Raw genomic sequence first — 15,527 nt, forward strand, 5'->3', positions numbered from 1 at the left:
GAACCGTGATTATGTCCTCTCTGGCCCTAATTTTTCGTATTGCTTGCGTTCGGGGCCCGCGGTTCACGCCATTTGGAGACACCGAATCTACTATATGTGCTATGACCTCATCTCAGATGGCTCACATTTGAAAACTTATCTATGAAAGTACTTATGGTAGATAGGTGTTCTCGTTTATGGGGTTTAGTGTCAATCTAAAAAGCGCACCATCAAGGCACAATGAACATTGAACATCGCTCTCGTATCTTCACTAGTTTCATTCTCTTGGGACTCATTTTCATGAATCCTTGCGCTGCAGATGATGCGACATGGATATCTTTTCAATCCGTTAGTTCATGCTGATCCTTTCATGCGCAAAAAGAAAATTTGGTCTTGGGGTAGCGACCGGATATCCAGGCTCCAATCCTTGATGTGAGCATCAATAACGAACAGAGTGTTACTCCTGGCTCTATCTTCTTGGCACCTTATGAAAGGGCGGGCCCAGGGCCATATATCTATGACATGAAAGGAGTGAGCTCATGAGCCTCGTAGGCCAACGAGATCATTGACTGACGAAAGATAGGAGCTTATATGGTGTGGTTCAATTGGTTCAACCACAGAGATTTCCCATGATACCCATGTCTGTTCATATGCAGAGTCCGATCACCTCTGTTTCTTCCAAGGTGCACAAATTGGAGGATACGCTCGAGGTCTAAATCTGTTCTTGGACAATGAATATAAGCCTGCCAGGACTGTGCAGAGTGGTAGAGGTCTGGAACTGAGTGATATGCACGAGCTGAAGATTGTTGATGGGGACCGTGTGCTGATAACAGTCTACCAGCCAGAACAGTATGATCTAGTGTCGCTCGGCATACCGGCCGCGAAGGGTTGGGTTATGAGTGGCGTGTTTCAAGAGATCAACATAAGTAGTGGGAAGGTACTTTTCGAGTGGTCATCCCTGGATCACGTTCCTCTATCTGAAACTTATGTTCCTCTTGGACTTAACTCGGTCGCGGGCAACGGGCTGAGTAATACCCCACCCTGGGACTATTTCCATATCAATTCCGTTGATAGATCCGTTCAGGGCGAATATCTTATCTCTTCAAGACATACTAGCACCATCTACAAGTCCCAGGCAAAGACGGATCCGTGATATGGCGATTGGGTGGGAAAGCATCCTCCTTCGCATTGGTGGACTATAACTTCTCGTCGCAACACGATGCACGCTTCCGTGAAGAAAACCAAACCCACACTATCATGTCGCTTTTTGATAATGCAAGCGATGGCTGTCGAAATACTTCGTTTACGTCCGCCGGCATGATTGTGGCTCTTGACCACAGAACGAATACTTCCATCTTCTAGAGCGATTTGAAGCACCGGGAAAGGGCTTACTTTCAACCAGTCAGGGCAACACGCAGATCCTGCCTACTGGAAACGTGTTCATTGGATGGGGAGAAAATCCATCTGTTTCTGAGCACACCGCGGATGGGTCAGTGGTGTATTTCGCGAGCCTGAAAGACTATCATGCAATGAATTATCGCGCTTTCAAGTGGACCTGGACTGCCACACCATCCATATCCCCGAATATTTTTGCCCAAGCATCTTCTTCCGACACTCCGGTCACACTCTGGGCAAGTTGGAATGGGGCAACAGAGTACAACGGCTGGAACTTCTACGGAAGGGAATCCAGCTCTGATCTATTGGTACTTTTCGGTTCTGTCACCCGGCAAGGCTTTCAGACTACCTTTACAGTCCCTCGATTCTGTTCCCATGTACTTGCAGAAGCTGTGTCAGTGAACGGTACTGGACTGAGAAACACTAGTCTGAAAATTGTTACCCTGCCCTGATTGAGCAAAATGTGGTTCACGCGACGCTCAAGTCTTGTCTTGCTTTTTTATCTTACATATACCGCAATTGTTCGAGACTGCCCGGTCATGTCGCCCCCAAAGAATCCAGTAGTTTAAAGAGTATCATTTTTTATTTGCCATAAAAAACAACGTTGAAGTCAACCACTAGACAGACAGGGTAACAAAAAGACAAAAAAGGTCGTCCCCGGGAAGGCTCGAACTTCCAACCTCCTGATTAACAGTCAGACGCGCTAACCAATTGCGCCACGGAGACGATTTGATGGAAGATCGGTCCCACCAATGATCCATAAATGATGCTGCCACCATCCCCACTCACTCGTTTGTGCGCCACCCGTTTCCCAAATTGACCGCGCATTTAAGACTGTAAAAAGTAGCACTTTTGCGCTCTATCATGGTTTTTATCTGGTTTCATCGATCTATAGTTTTTTGCTAATATTTAAAAGGTCTTTCAAATCATGAATTCAGGTATCAAAGAAACTTTCGAAGGCTTCATGCTCGTCTCCATGTTTCAACTTCGTTCTATGCACAGATTTCTCGGTTTTTAATACATGTCCCTCGCACTTCATAGTCTATATTTGAATCTACTATTCATTTCCATAGCCATAACATGAATAATAACCTTGTATGCATCCAGTGGGTTTATTTGAATAGTATGAGAAAGGACGAGGACCCGTGGATTTCACTTCATGGTGCAAAAACCGGCATCGCAGGGACGACTATGTACAGAGCAAAGCTTGCTTCTATGAAAAGGAATCTCATATTGCATTCTCTTGGCGCCGCGTTCCTCTGTGCCTCATGAATGGCATCTCTATAGTCGTTCCTTTTCTTTGTCATCACGCCGATGCCGAGAAGATATTGTCATCTCGAGGGAATTGTTACAAGCCATCGCGGATTCCACGAGTGGTCACGATGCTGTGTAGCGTAGGCTTAGGAGAGGGTGAGAGTGAAGAGAACCGGAATCGCCGATGACAATATCGCTGTATTAAAGTTGGGAGTCAACGGCTTGCTCGTCGCGGTCTGAACAGATTCATCATGAACGTTTGAATCGCCACTTTCAAAGTTTCTCTCTCCAGAAGATACTTCTCATATTGCGGGATTCATCTAACTCACCAATTGCAGTCCAAGCGGCACCCAACCTTGTCTCATTGTTTTTGAGGATTGTCGGCTTCTCAACCGACACCTTAGTATGCGCTCAATCAACCAATGGCTTTTACTTCTGCGATTTCCATCTATCGAATCATGGGTCATCGTTCGTGCTCTCAGACGCATACCCGACAACATAAACAAGATCAAGGATAATTCTATATCTTTGGTGTCTATACTATGCTCGAGTGATCATCAGAACTGATCCTGTAGCTCCATAGCTCCACCTACAAACATAAACGTCGGATGAGATGAAGCAGCGAACAAGCTCAGAATCGCTTCGAATGGCCTCATGATCTAGTGTAGTGCATAGCGCAATGTGCAAAGATACCACACACCTAGGGCAATGCGCACCGCCCCACTGTGCAGACATAAGCGAATTCGGCAAATATGGTGGGTCTCAACACACATAATCTCAGCCGTTAGCTTCAACAAAGTCTCCGTGGCGCAATTGGTTAGCGCGTCTGACTGTTAATCAGGAGGTTGGAAGTTCGAGCCTTCCCGGGGACGTCCTTTTTTGTTAATTTGACCTATTCGCAGTTTGTTTTTGTTCTTGCAGAGGAGATGCATGGGGGTGGGACGTCGATTTGTGTGTGATTTCTGTCCCGAGCGGGGGAAAATGAAATTTCAATTTCGGGCATTCGTCGGAGCATTTAGCGACAAGACGATGTAACAGGTTCAGGGGATAATTCATTGAAGACCATATGAGAAGTCTCGGAAATAAAAGAGAAAGGACTTTGACGTTATTTTTTTTTTTTCAAGTGGTGGTTGTGCCTCCGTTTGGTGGCTATAGTCATACATGGTCACGTCCACAGTTGAGATGACCGCTTTCCTCGGTATTCCGGGAATGTCTTTTAACTAATCATAAGTCTTTGTTGGAAAGCCAAGCTTCATGGTGATCAAATATCACCGACTATGCGTATGTATCGTGCCACATTGGCCCATCTTAAATCAGACCAGCCATGACGACGTTGGTGTTGATGGATTCATATCGTTTTAACGTATCGACGTCTAATTTGATTGGAGGGACGGATGATAGTTGTGCTTGTCCGTCTGCTCGTCCAAATCGCGGTCGATCATGTTCGCGAATCAGCGCACTGAGGATTTTATAATACTCTACTTCCAGCCCCGGAGGTGGTACACAGGGTATACCTTGAGGGTTCCTTTCCAGTCTGCGATCACTGTGGGGTCCTCTCGAATTTTTCGGTTCGTTTCTGATTCTTTGTAATTAATGTATCGATTCTAGCAGGGGCTTTCGATGGATTAGGCTGGTTGGGATTGTATCCGGGCTGTACGTACCTTTGACGTCTTTCTGGTCCGTGGACGCTCTGTCTCTCACTTAATTGGCCTCGGCTATCGCTTTGCCCCTGCCATGTTACAGTAGACATGCTTATCGTTCCATCGAGTGGGGTCAACCTTGATGCGAGAATGGAATAGCCTTGTAGTGCGAGACACCTACCAAGCCCCCGAGTAGGCCTATTTGCGGAGATTGCGCGGGGCCGGTGATGGTGTTCAGGGTCTGGAGTTAGTAGTTATCAAGTTGCCATGGTGCCGAAATCGTAGACCGGGGGGGGGCCTTTTTTGTAGTATCTGGTTGTCTTCTAGTTATTATGCACTAGAGTATCATATACCGTGAAGGATTTCCTCAAAAAACGTGGTACAGATATATATATTAAACTTCAACCACAATGGGTTGAAACAAATTTCAACGTCAAATTAATTATTTAATCATTCTGTGAAAACAAATCCCAATTTTTTAGCCTCTCGGTAAAGTGAACCCAAATCTACACAAAGTCTACTCTTTCCTTTTTTTCTCAAGTTGCGCATACATAGCGCCAGTACTTAAAAGAGCCCCACGAAAATCACCAGTCATGACACACCGATAGAGGTTGAAACCCGCCCGCCTATCACATCGAATCGTCTCCGTGGCGCAATTGGTTAGCGCGTCTGACTGTTAATCAGGAGGTTGGAAGTTCGAGCCTTCCCGGGGACGTTCTTTTTTTGCCATTTTTGCGCCAAGCAGATAAGCATGCTATTGAGATACCATTTTGCCGACAGAGAATTTCAAACAGGATTGATTGAATATCACGCCCCAAGCTACGAAAGACAGAAAGCTTCCAAGTAATCTGAGCTTCGTTTAGAGGGAGTAAAAAGTAACCAACCATGGATCTCGTATATCTTGTAACCCCTATGAGAATGGATAGAACCTTGAATTCGAAGTACAGGGGAAGGAAAGGTCGAAAGAACCATCGCCGGCGCAATCATCACCAAATCCGAGCCAAGGCGGAAAGGGGCAAGAAAAGGGGTGATTATTGCGACCCAACTTGCGACATAGAACAATGGGGGAATATTAACAGGGAAGCGGAGCGCCAGAAAAAAGGGTTGTCATTCATAAAATGCTCTCCGATAGACAAGACAAGCAAGTAGAGGGGAATCCCCGCAGACGCACCCCTTGAATTCAAAGTTCAGACAGTAATACACAAGCGGACATTCAGAAGTACAAAGTGAAAGTAAAGTAGAATAAAATGCAACGTTTGGAATCAAGGTCATGGTCGGGAGGTTTAAAAGGATATCTCGACCATAAAGGAACACCCCCTCTATCAACCATGTATGACAGCCTGTGGAAGCATAAAAAGAACATACATACTCATATCTTGTAAAATTCGGCAAGCATCAACGCCGGGTCACTCTGAGGAAGAACGCCGGGAGTAGTAGAGATATCGCAGATTGAATCTGGTAAAAGGATATGACAAGGAAATAGAAAGTTCACATAAACAGAAGACATCAAGCGAGACACGACCCTGACCGCGTTGAACAATTGGGTATAGGAAGGCTGGCCCAGATTACCGATACCAAGAGTCCCACTTAGGGACAGACACGAGAATGCAAGGGGAACAACCAGAAATTGCACGAAGAGAAGGGGAGATCAGTGGGAAATCAAGAAAACAAGTACTAATGTTTCTGATGCTGGAAAAGGGAACTGTATCCAATATAAAAACGCCTTTCTAGAAAACGCCAGTTCGCATCTAGTAGCCTGACCATCCACCCAACGGACTGCCGGACTGGCCAGGCTGAGGTTGACCGGGTTGTATCGGTCCACCTGGCCCAGTGGGCCATCCGGGCATTCCATTTCCGGTCATGCCCATCGTCATACCTGCTTGCTGGGGATTTCCGGCCATGAAAGCTTGCCCGCCAGGAGCCTGGTTGGCGGCATACATTGCGCGAGCCATGTTGGGATTGTACCCAGCTGGAGCACCACCAGGGAATCCCATACCTGCCATAGCCTGCTGTTGCGCCTGTGGATGTTGTTGCATCTGAGCAAATTGTTGCGGCATCTGGGGCACTGACGGGCGGTGCTGATTGCGTGGAGACTGGTGGGGCTGCTGACCGTGATGACCCATGGGAGAAGGAGCCTGTTGGGGAGCAGCGGCCATCTGCTGAGCGTATTGGGGCATGTTTACCCCTTGCGGGCCCTGCGAAGACAAAGGCGAGGGTTGAGGTTGCGGTGGTGGCTGACCCCACATGTGTTGTTGCTGTTGGGTGGGATATCCGTAAGGAGCTTGTGCCATACCAGCAGACATGGACGGATTGGAACGCTGGTGCATAAGGTTGGGTTGCATGCCTGGGGGTAGAACCCTCATGGGGGACTGACCCATTTGCTGTTGGTGGACCTGCTGGGGGAAATTAGGCTGCCCGGCCATCATCGCTTGATGAGGCATGACGTGCTGCGCATGTGCAGGATTTGCCATTCCTGCCGGTGGTATTTGAGCAGTTTGAATAGGCTGGGATACTGAAAGTCCAGAGTCGAGAGCAGTGCTAGACTGAGGCTCAGTCTCGGGGGCCTCACGAGGCTTTGCGTAAAATTCATCCAGACCCTTATGGCGAAGGGCTCGCTGCGACCCTAAGACTCTGTTGAAATCAGCCGCGGTCTGAGCCTGATGAATAATCTCTGAGCCGGCGCTCGTCTTGGTGATATCCTGATACGTTTGGCCGGTCAACTCCTGGCGCACTCGTGGCATACTGTTGTAGTCTCGCAGACGCGGGTCATCTGTTGTCGCCATATGAATCATCGGCAGTTGATTTAGTGACACAGCAGACTCCGAAACATCCAAGGAAAGACCAGGAGGCAATGGCTCGATAGTACTACTGAAAATGACATCGTTGTGAGGAAGTGCCGGCAGCACATTATGGCGTTCGTTGTCCACTGTCGTCCCGTCGCGAATCTTTGCAGCTCCTGGGCGCTTCTCGCCGGCGAGGTCGTCCTCAGTAAAGCCTTGCTTCCGAGCCTTGCTCTCCCAATAATCGTCGCGAACTCTCCGGCCGTTGACAATGACACGACTGCCGAATTGTCGGAACATGGACCTCGCGGAAACGATGGCGATTTGACGTGATCGATATGAGTATGGAAGGATATCCTGCTGAATGAGATCATCCTTCTCGATTTGCGAAGCGATAATCTTGTGTAAAGAGCGGTTCTTGTTGAACAATAGGTAGGAGTCGCGGTAATTCAATACCCTGGCGCATTCTGTCGCCAGCATAAATAGCTTGGAGCCTCGATTCGGTACCCGGAACGTCCGACACTTGTATTCACGACCACCTTGCGGATACCCCATGGCGTCTGCCTTGGTCTCTCCTGCTTCATCAAATTCTTTAGGGATGTATTCATCGCCCTCTTCGTTTAGTTGATCGGACGTGTGATCCCTAACTGTCGGAAGGGCCTTGACGAGTGTTTTTGACGGCGTGGTCTTATCCGGAGGCGACGCGAGAGTCGGCGACCCCGCCGTTTGGTGAGGGAGCGGACGGGATTGCATCTGGGGCGTCTGGGTTGGGGTGCCCGCGGACGGCTGGTCGTTAGAGCTTGCCCGGGGTGTCTTCGGGGACGACCGCGCTTGCGACGACCCTGGTCCTCTACAAACAAACCAAGCTGGTTAGTAAAATTTGATAGACGAGGTAAAACCAAACGCGACCGAACAAAGGGCAGTAGAAGTGATGGAGAGTCGCAAGTTCTCAGAGGCCTCGATAAGAAAAACATGAAGGCAGTATCCTCTCCCATGCGCACGTACCATCATCCTGATCTCCTTCTGTCTGTCCATTTCCACCGTGATCTGGAGTGCGACTACGCTTGACGCCACGGGGACTGGGTCCAGCAGGGGATGGTGCCGGCATAGCAGAGACTAGGAGGGGCATCAGTTTGAAGGAAGGCGACGGGAAAGAGACAGGACATTGGCAAGAGGCAATGGGACAAGGCAGCCATCTATCGCAAATGACCGAGCGCGGGGGGGGTTCGCGCAATAGATCGATCGCGACGATAAAAACACGCAGCAGAAAAGCAAAACACCACACATGCGACAGCAGCCAGCACAGCGCAATGATACGTACCAGAGTTACTCAAATTCGCTGGATCAATGGTGCCGGAACCATCGATGACCTCTCCTCCCATTCCGTTCATCGTCGCGGAGTGAGGCGTGCCATACATAGTCAAGAATCAGATGGGGACGGCGAAGCCGCGAAAAGGCGCGTCGATGGGGGCGCCAAGGGGGTCGAAGTCGCGAAGGATACGGCAGGAGTCACGGTGGCGCAAGCGGGTCTGTTAGGCTTGCATGCAGATGGCCTTGAAAGGACGATCAGCGCGGGAAGGGTTAGAGGTTCGAGTTGGAGCTTTCGTTTGGAACTTTGAGAGGGGCGAGGCGGTGAGGCTTTTTGATGCCTAATGCTTCAGGAGTCCACCCACGTGAGTTGATACAGAAATGCAGAAATGGGAATGGGTGGAGATAGCAAGATAGAGTAGATAGTGGGATGGAAAAGATAATAGATGAGAGGGGTCAGGATATCAGCTAGACTCTAACCATCGACCCAAAAGCGATAGGGGAATCTTGTCACAGTAAAGTCAAGGGGCCCGCAAGGGGAGGGGAATGCCAGGATTGGTCACGAGGAGTAGAACAGAAAGTCGAAGGTGGCGGTGAAGGTGAAGAAAAAACGAGTGATCTGAAGAAATAGACCTGGAGATATCAAATGACGCCAGGTGCCACGGAGAACCCAGTCAACGGTTCGGGATTTCCCGAAGAACAGCGGCCGTGGGTGAATCCCGAGGTCATAGGAAAGATCGGAAATAATGGAGATTCGGATCTGGAGTGGCAGGCCTGATTCTCCTCGGTCTTGTGTGGTTCGAAAGTGACAGACAAAATGAGGATCTCGAGGGCGATGGGCGATTTTCCCGAGGTGATACAGCGATCGACGGGAGTTGGCAAGATTGAAGGACCCTGCGTAGAAGTCGAAGAGGAAGAGGCGAAGGGGAGTAACCGTTGTACAAGTTGATTTCGAAATGAACCCTTTGCGTGACCGAGTCTAATTCTACAGCGACTCGACGCGCACTAGGACTATAAAAAGCCAACCCCAGCGCCTCTGAGGGGTTTCTCCTTTTCGCGTCTCCATCACACAGTCCCTCGCTATGATAGGCTTCTTCTGTCTCTTCGGTCGCGCTCCGTCTGGATGGTGTAACTTGACTTGTCTCGAATGGATTAATTTGGACCCCGCTAGCACTGGGAGAATGAACAGGACAAGCGAGCTCCGTGGATCTACTCTGCTAGAGTTGGGAAACCCATGGTCCGGGTGATATGATGTCTCTATAGTTTCTCTCCGGAAAACAGGCAAGGCATGAGGAAATTTTAACTAGATCATGCATGGTCTCACGAGACCCATGTCTCGACAGAATCATAGTCGGACCATGTCGGCACAATTGTGAATCTTCGCCAATTCTGCTCGGTGTGAAAAAAGCGTTCATTTCAGTTTTGTGCCGACTATGCCGGACAAGAAATCCTCCGAAAAGAAGCAATGAGGGGCACTTGAATAAGATTCGTACGAGGATAGTTACTAAGATCATACTAAAACATACTAAACAGGCCGGGATTTGGGAGCTCAGGCCGCATTTTGTCAGCAGATGAAGCGGACTAGCGACGCTTTTGACCTAGCGGATGATACAAATGAAGATGAAGCTCATGCAAGATGCGGCCATCGCGGCTTTGATAATTTCTAGTCTTCATGCACTGGATATTTACCCCAGTCTATCGAGTGCGCTGCACGTAAACAAAAAGTAAGCCGAGAAACGGGTCCGAGGTTGGAATAGTCAGGTTTGTAATCTGCAAACCCCGGGCTTCGAAGCAGATGACTGCGGTCATTTGAGACGATCGACGGTCCATGCGCGGGGTTTCTTCCAGGCGCGCGTTCCAAGCCCAGATATACCAGGGTCCTCGGGAATCCACTGTACGATGGTCGAGATAACGCAGTGTTACAACACCTCATCCTTTCAAAAACCCTTAGTGAAACGGTCTCACACCAGCCTCCGTTGTGCTGCGGTAGAAAGCTTCGGCATTAGCCTTCCGTCGCACAGGGAGCAATACTGGACTCACCGAAGCACACAAGGTGACTCTGCAGCTCCGACTGTGGTCGTGATTGGATAGTCTGTTGCCCATAGTAGGCGATTCCCAACGCGATCCGATACAGGATCGTCCCTGGTGCGATTTGTCGCGATTTTTGTCGGATGCAACCTGTAAAGCGACCCATTTGGACAGAAATTGGATGTACAGTCGGTCCCGGGTAAACGCCCTGCCGTCGAGTGGCTGATGGGAACTGTTTGGAGCCATGTCGATCAGCTCTGGAACCGTTATGGACCGGATGCCTAATTGGTAATATGGATCTCGACACACAGCATTGACTCCATATCTGCCAAGAATTGGAGTGTGCATATGAAATACGAATCATTCACCAGGGCTTCGCCCAATACTACCGATCTGGGACATCGCTATATCCTCCAAATCCCAAAACTCGCTCACCTGGTAACCTGAGTACACAGCGTGGCATGAGTTACCGACAAGCATAAAATGAGAGTCACTCTCGACGGCTCGATGTGATTCACAGTGACAGGTTGACAGGTGAAGTAGCAACATTCCAAGTGATCTCCCATGTAAGGGTTCCTGGTGCCATCGCCTGGATGCAACAGCAGCATCAGGCTCCAAGCAGTGGCGAAGGGATGGCCCAGCAGTCACTCATCACAAGTCACAACTCCAATAGGATGTCTGGGGAGAATAATCACCTGTTCGAGGCAGTAGCTTCTGCGAGAAATGTAGATCCTGGCCTATTCTACCCTACTCAGAGCTGTAAGCCATAAATTGAGGACGATACTCTTGGCTCTGATTTGACTGGAAACTATAGGCAGGCTATGGAAGTTGTGGCATGTGGACAGGTCTATCACGCGCAGCATAAGCCACTCGGTACTTATCCCAAGCGCCCAGTCAAAGCATCTCAAAAGTGTATGTCTGAGAATGCGTGGAGTGTTGCGCGTCAAAGTATCCTAGACAATGCAAAACTTGCTTCTCGAAAGGATCCCGAAAATAGTTGCTTTATCTCAGTGGGTTTGTATAAAAATAGCCTCGACTATCAGTATAAGCTCTAAGACTGCTTCTAAAGTTTCCCTCTTAGCAGAGACATCCCAACAAGTTCCACCATCGTAGTCCAACGATGAATCACATCGATCGTTACCACCCAGAAAAGTTAATTTGACAGAAGTATGCTCGTGAAGGCGTCTTCAACCCCTCAAATATCACACTTCGAATGTAACTACAATTCCGGCAAATCCCTACTTTCGACAAGGCCTGGACCGAACTCTTGGGTTGAGTTCTTACATCCGAGGGTGAAACATAAATTCGTGCATGTTCTAAATACAGTTGCAGAAGACCCGAGAAGCTGTAAGTCCATGCCTAATGTTAGAACAGGGAATCTCGCTAGGGAAGAGGTATGTTTCAGCCCATGAGAGGAGTCGGAAGGCGACGTGCATTCCGATGCACTGGGAGGTTTTGGACCCGTGATCGATAGATCGGGAATCGCTGCACTACGACCCGAAGAGCCATCAGGAGTCTCACTCGCCCCCGGGGTGTTGATCAATAGTATTCACTGAGAACTGGCGGAGGTGCAGTAATGGAAGGTGATCGACATGGGTCTGCGGCATGGATGGCAGATCAGAAAGGAAAGGGTTCCCAGGGAAATGGGGTCCTCTGAACCTTTCCAATTTATATCTGAAACATTATCAAAGAATTGAGTGAGTCATTATGTGGACACCATGTTTATTGCGCTTCACTCATGCTTTTCATGGCAGAGCAAATCTTGAAAACGATGTAGGATAGCTGTCTTTGGCCACTTGGATGGGTAAGAGACGTATCCTGAATGACCCAGTTTGAGTGGCTCTTTGGGAAATTGCTAATAAAACCTATTACCATGTCTTAAGAATGGACAATTCCTCTCATATGCTTAAAAATAACGAGATGTCTAGCCTAGGTTCGCGGCACTACAATCAAACATGTGCGATATACAAGGTCAACTGATATCAGAGCCACTTGGGTTCCAAACTTCCCTGCAAGTTCTCAACAATGCTAATTTTCTTGATTGTTAAGTGGATATTTCCCTTGTCTGGTATTGATGTTCGTCTCTACGACAGCTGTTGATGAGATGGTCGATATTGAACATGTCACGGAGTAAAATTTAGCCAAGACAATACAGTAACCCAATCAGAGGAAGAAATCTTATTGAAGTCTCAATATGTAAGTAAACATTGTAGATCTTCAAATTGAATATTTAAACTATGCTGTCAAAATTGATTTCTGCGCAAGACGGTGTAGCCTTCTACGCTCTGCTCCTTGCATGATATCTACTGCCATCCCAGGTTTCATTTGTCCATTATCGATAAGGACACTGATTCGAAGCAACCGTTGCAATTGCAATTGACCTTCGTGTGTTGATGGTCACTTGGATGGTAGTACTTGCGATGAATGAGTAGTTCGGTGACCCCTGAAACGGTATGACTCAACGCAACTGTACAACCTGACCAAAATTCTACTGTAACGAGAAGAATAACCTGTTAAGATTCATCAAGGCAGAAATTTCAAATGTTTGCGTAGCAGCGTCCCGTTTCTGCATACAATTTAGTTGAATTGATGTCTTCGCATTTCGACGGAAAGATTCACACAGCAACAATGGGCAAAAAAAAGCTCTTTATGCCATCGATGAGACTGTGATTGATACTGCCAATCAGGTAAACTACAAGGTCTTAATTTAATCGAATCGTTCTGCAAAGATAGCTTGCTGCCTAACGTACTCTATCACCTTCCCGCCCACCCCCAAATTCCATAGTACTTGCGATAGATAATAACTCTACATCTCAATAACCATCGATTGTTTAAGCTCCGAATTTCGCCTATAGCTATACTTTAATATTCGGAGTAATTTTCCATAAGAAATAATTCAATATTACCCTTCTTTACTAAAAGTTACGCTAGTAATATCGCTAAATATGATTATCCTCTTATAGCGAGTATTCACGATAATATAATTAATTTGCGAGCATATAATATCATATAGTAAGTATATTAGAGTATAATGTTACATAAAAGCCTTTAAAAGATTTGTTGTTAGTGAGATATAGATTTGTCATTTATCACAATTATTATGGGGTTTGGGGGTGGGCGGGAAGATGGTGGAATACGCTATAGATCCTTGCGAATTTCTGGAAGCTCTAGCTCTTGCTTATGAGAGAAAAAAATTCTTTACATCCTCACAGTGGCTGATGGAATCGGCAAAAATAGGCGGACAGTTCACGATCCTGATCACGTTCTCCGTTGGTTGGTGCTCGATTGTGACGGAAGGATTGCCGAGGGCAAATAAAGGTCATCCAAGAAGTGGATGCCATATCCTAAGGCGTCCTTAAAACGGAGCGCATGGAACCGTTCCAGATTTCTTCCCCGTCACTGTCGCACATAATTGAATCAATTCTGCTTGCAGACATCGTGGGTGGGTCAATAATCTCAAGGACGTTGCACGAATGTATGGAGGACACGACATTAGATGACAAAAATTTGGTGGCGAACTCTTTTAGGAAAAGATATTTGCTCCGAAATTGGCACGCGTGTCAAGCGGATGTAGAGCTGTGCCATGGGGGCCATGGGGCAGCCGGAGAAAGTTGCTCGGGGCAGTGCGTGGGACTACGAAAAAGCTCAAAGGGGTAGGTGATGTTCACGATGTTCACCCGAACCCTGAAGAATGTTCTTCGGGGAAACCCCTGGCGACCAACTAGGGTTGCTGAGTCACCGCACCGGGAAGCAACCACGGTTCTGTCTGTCGAAATGAACATAAGTTTGCATAGATTGGAAGTCAAATTAAAATTTGAGTCGTGGGCTTTCGTGCTGATGAAGCACACTGGAAAAGAATTTTAGCGCTGGGCTGTTGCCAGCGGTTCCAATGCCGCATGCGAGACTCGAGGCGAAAGTTGAGGGAATTCGGACTTCCGAAATCGGTAATCCGTGGAGATCGTGAGTTTCCCCGTGCGACGTTTCCGAAGGTTTTTACTCTCTAGGTTGTGTAAGCACGATAAGCTATGGGGCAAAGGCCCCACCCCAGAAAAAAAAACTCGAAGCACTAACAGATCACGGAATCGGCATCTCCACTTAATGGCGACCGCATGAGGGCTTCCGAATACCCGCCGTCCCACCCATTCCACGCTGGTGAGTCAAAAAAAGAAATTCTCAATCTTTGATGGGGGGAGGAAATCCTTAGCGGGAAGTTGGAATAAATGGCTCCAAGCCACAAAACCAGATTGTGGTGAATCAAGGAAGAAACGAAAGGGTGAGTTGGCGAGCTAAGGGGGCAGAAAGGGGACTAAGTCAGGGCTGGACCGAGCCCGGGAGGTCTAGATTCGGTGTCGGCATGGGCGCACTTGTCCTGCTGACCTGGAAGACTTTTGGGCAGGGGCCAAGTTCCCCACGCAGATCAAACCCGTATAAAATTCGAGTCCCAACCCTCTTCTCCTCTTAAGTTTTTTTTGAGCCCTGATCTCCCGCTCGAGTCTTAATAATACATCTCCACCCCTACCCAGTTAAATATTCCGATCTTCTCTGAGCTTTGGATCAATTGCTCTTGACCCTATTTCACCCTAAAAAAAAAAGGAAAAACTTCCCGGGCACTATACAATCGCCACACCGGGCAAATCGTTATGACAACTGCCACAGGCATTGTCACTCCTAAAACGCCGAAGCCTTCACACTCCGTGCCCTTTCAGAGAGCCAACAAACGCTGGCCTCCAATGGCGAACCGCAACGCCCTTCCCTACAAGCTCACCGTCATCTCCAAAGAGAAGTTAGCGCGTGAAGCCACCGCTCCCGACCCGAGCCTTCGTCGCTGTGTGGCACACTTCCGCCTACACTGCGGCTCAGTTCTATGGACCGAGAACGACATGAAGTCTCGTATTAGCTCATTCGAGTTCGAGGAGACCGACGAAGAAGACGAGGCAGAAGATGACAAGGAAGAGACACCAAAGTTTGTCAATGTTCCGGTCACCCAAATACCGTCAGAGAAGGAGATCCAGGCCACTCAAGTCACCGAGACAGAAATCCTCGACATGGATTCCAAGAACTTCTGCTGCGTCTCCGTTACTCCCATTGCCGCTTAAGGTGGCTTCGACCTCTCTCTCAAACCACCCAACTCCTACTTCCTACG

General features: G+C 48.1%; 3 protein-coding genes across 3 annotated transcripts; 2 read left to right on the plus strand and 1 right to left on the minus strand.

Moving 5' to 3' along the window:
• Positions 1-219: 219 nt before the first annotated feature.
• N7477_003263 (uncharacterized protein) lies at positions 220-1,826 on the plus strand (the record flags this gene model as incomplete). Its single annotated transcript, XM_056964926.1, is given in 5 exon segments — positions 220-327; positions 382-510; positions 563-1,045; positions 1,096-1,302; positions 1,320-1,826. 5 exon segments carry the CDS (start codon positions 220-222, stop codon positions 1,824-1,826), a joined length of 1,434 nt encoding a protein of 477 aa, XP_056824879.1.
• Positions 1,827-6,016: 4,190 nt separating this feature from the next.
• On the minus strand, positions 6,017-8,466 carry N7477_003264 (putative nuclear localization protein; the record flags this gene model as incomplete). Its single annotated transcript, XM_056964927.1, has 3 exons — positions 6,017-7,898; positions 8,050-8,164; positions 8,370-8,466. The coding sequence occupies 3 exons, from the start codon at positions 8,464-8,466 to the stop codon at positions 6,017-6,019; spliced, it is 2,094 nt and encodes a 697-aa protein (XP_056824880.1).
• Positions 8,467-15,024: 6,558 nt separating this feature from the next.
• Positions 15,025-15,480, plus strand: N7477_003265 (uncharacterized protein; the record flags this gene model as incomplete). The annotated part of the gene is made up of 1 exon (XM_056964928.1): positions 15,025-15,480. The coding sequence occupies one exon, from the start codon at positions 15,025-15,027 to the stop codon at positions 15,478-15,480; it is 456 nt and encodes a 151-aa protein (XP_056824881.1).
• Between the last annotated feature and the right edge of the window lie 47 nt (positions 15,481-15,527).

This window comes from Penicillium maclennaniae, assembly GCF_028827695.1.
Source record: "Penicillium maclennaniae strain IBT 15551 chromosome Unknown utg000003l:1.0-5670915.0:1.0-5674809.0, whole genome shotgun sequence".
Taxonomy (NCBI): domain Eukaryota; kingdom Fungi; phylum Ascomycota; class Eurotiomycetes; order Eurotiales; family Aspergillaceae; genus Penicillium; species Penicillium maclennaniae.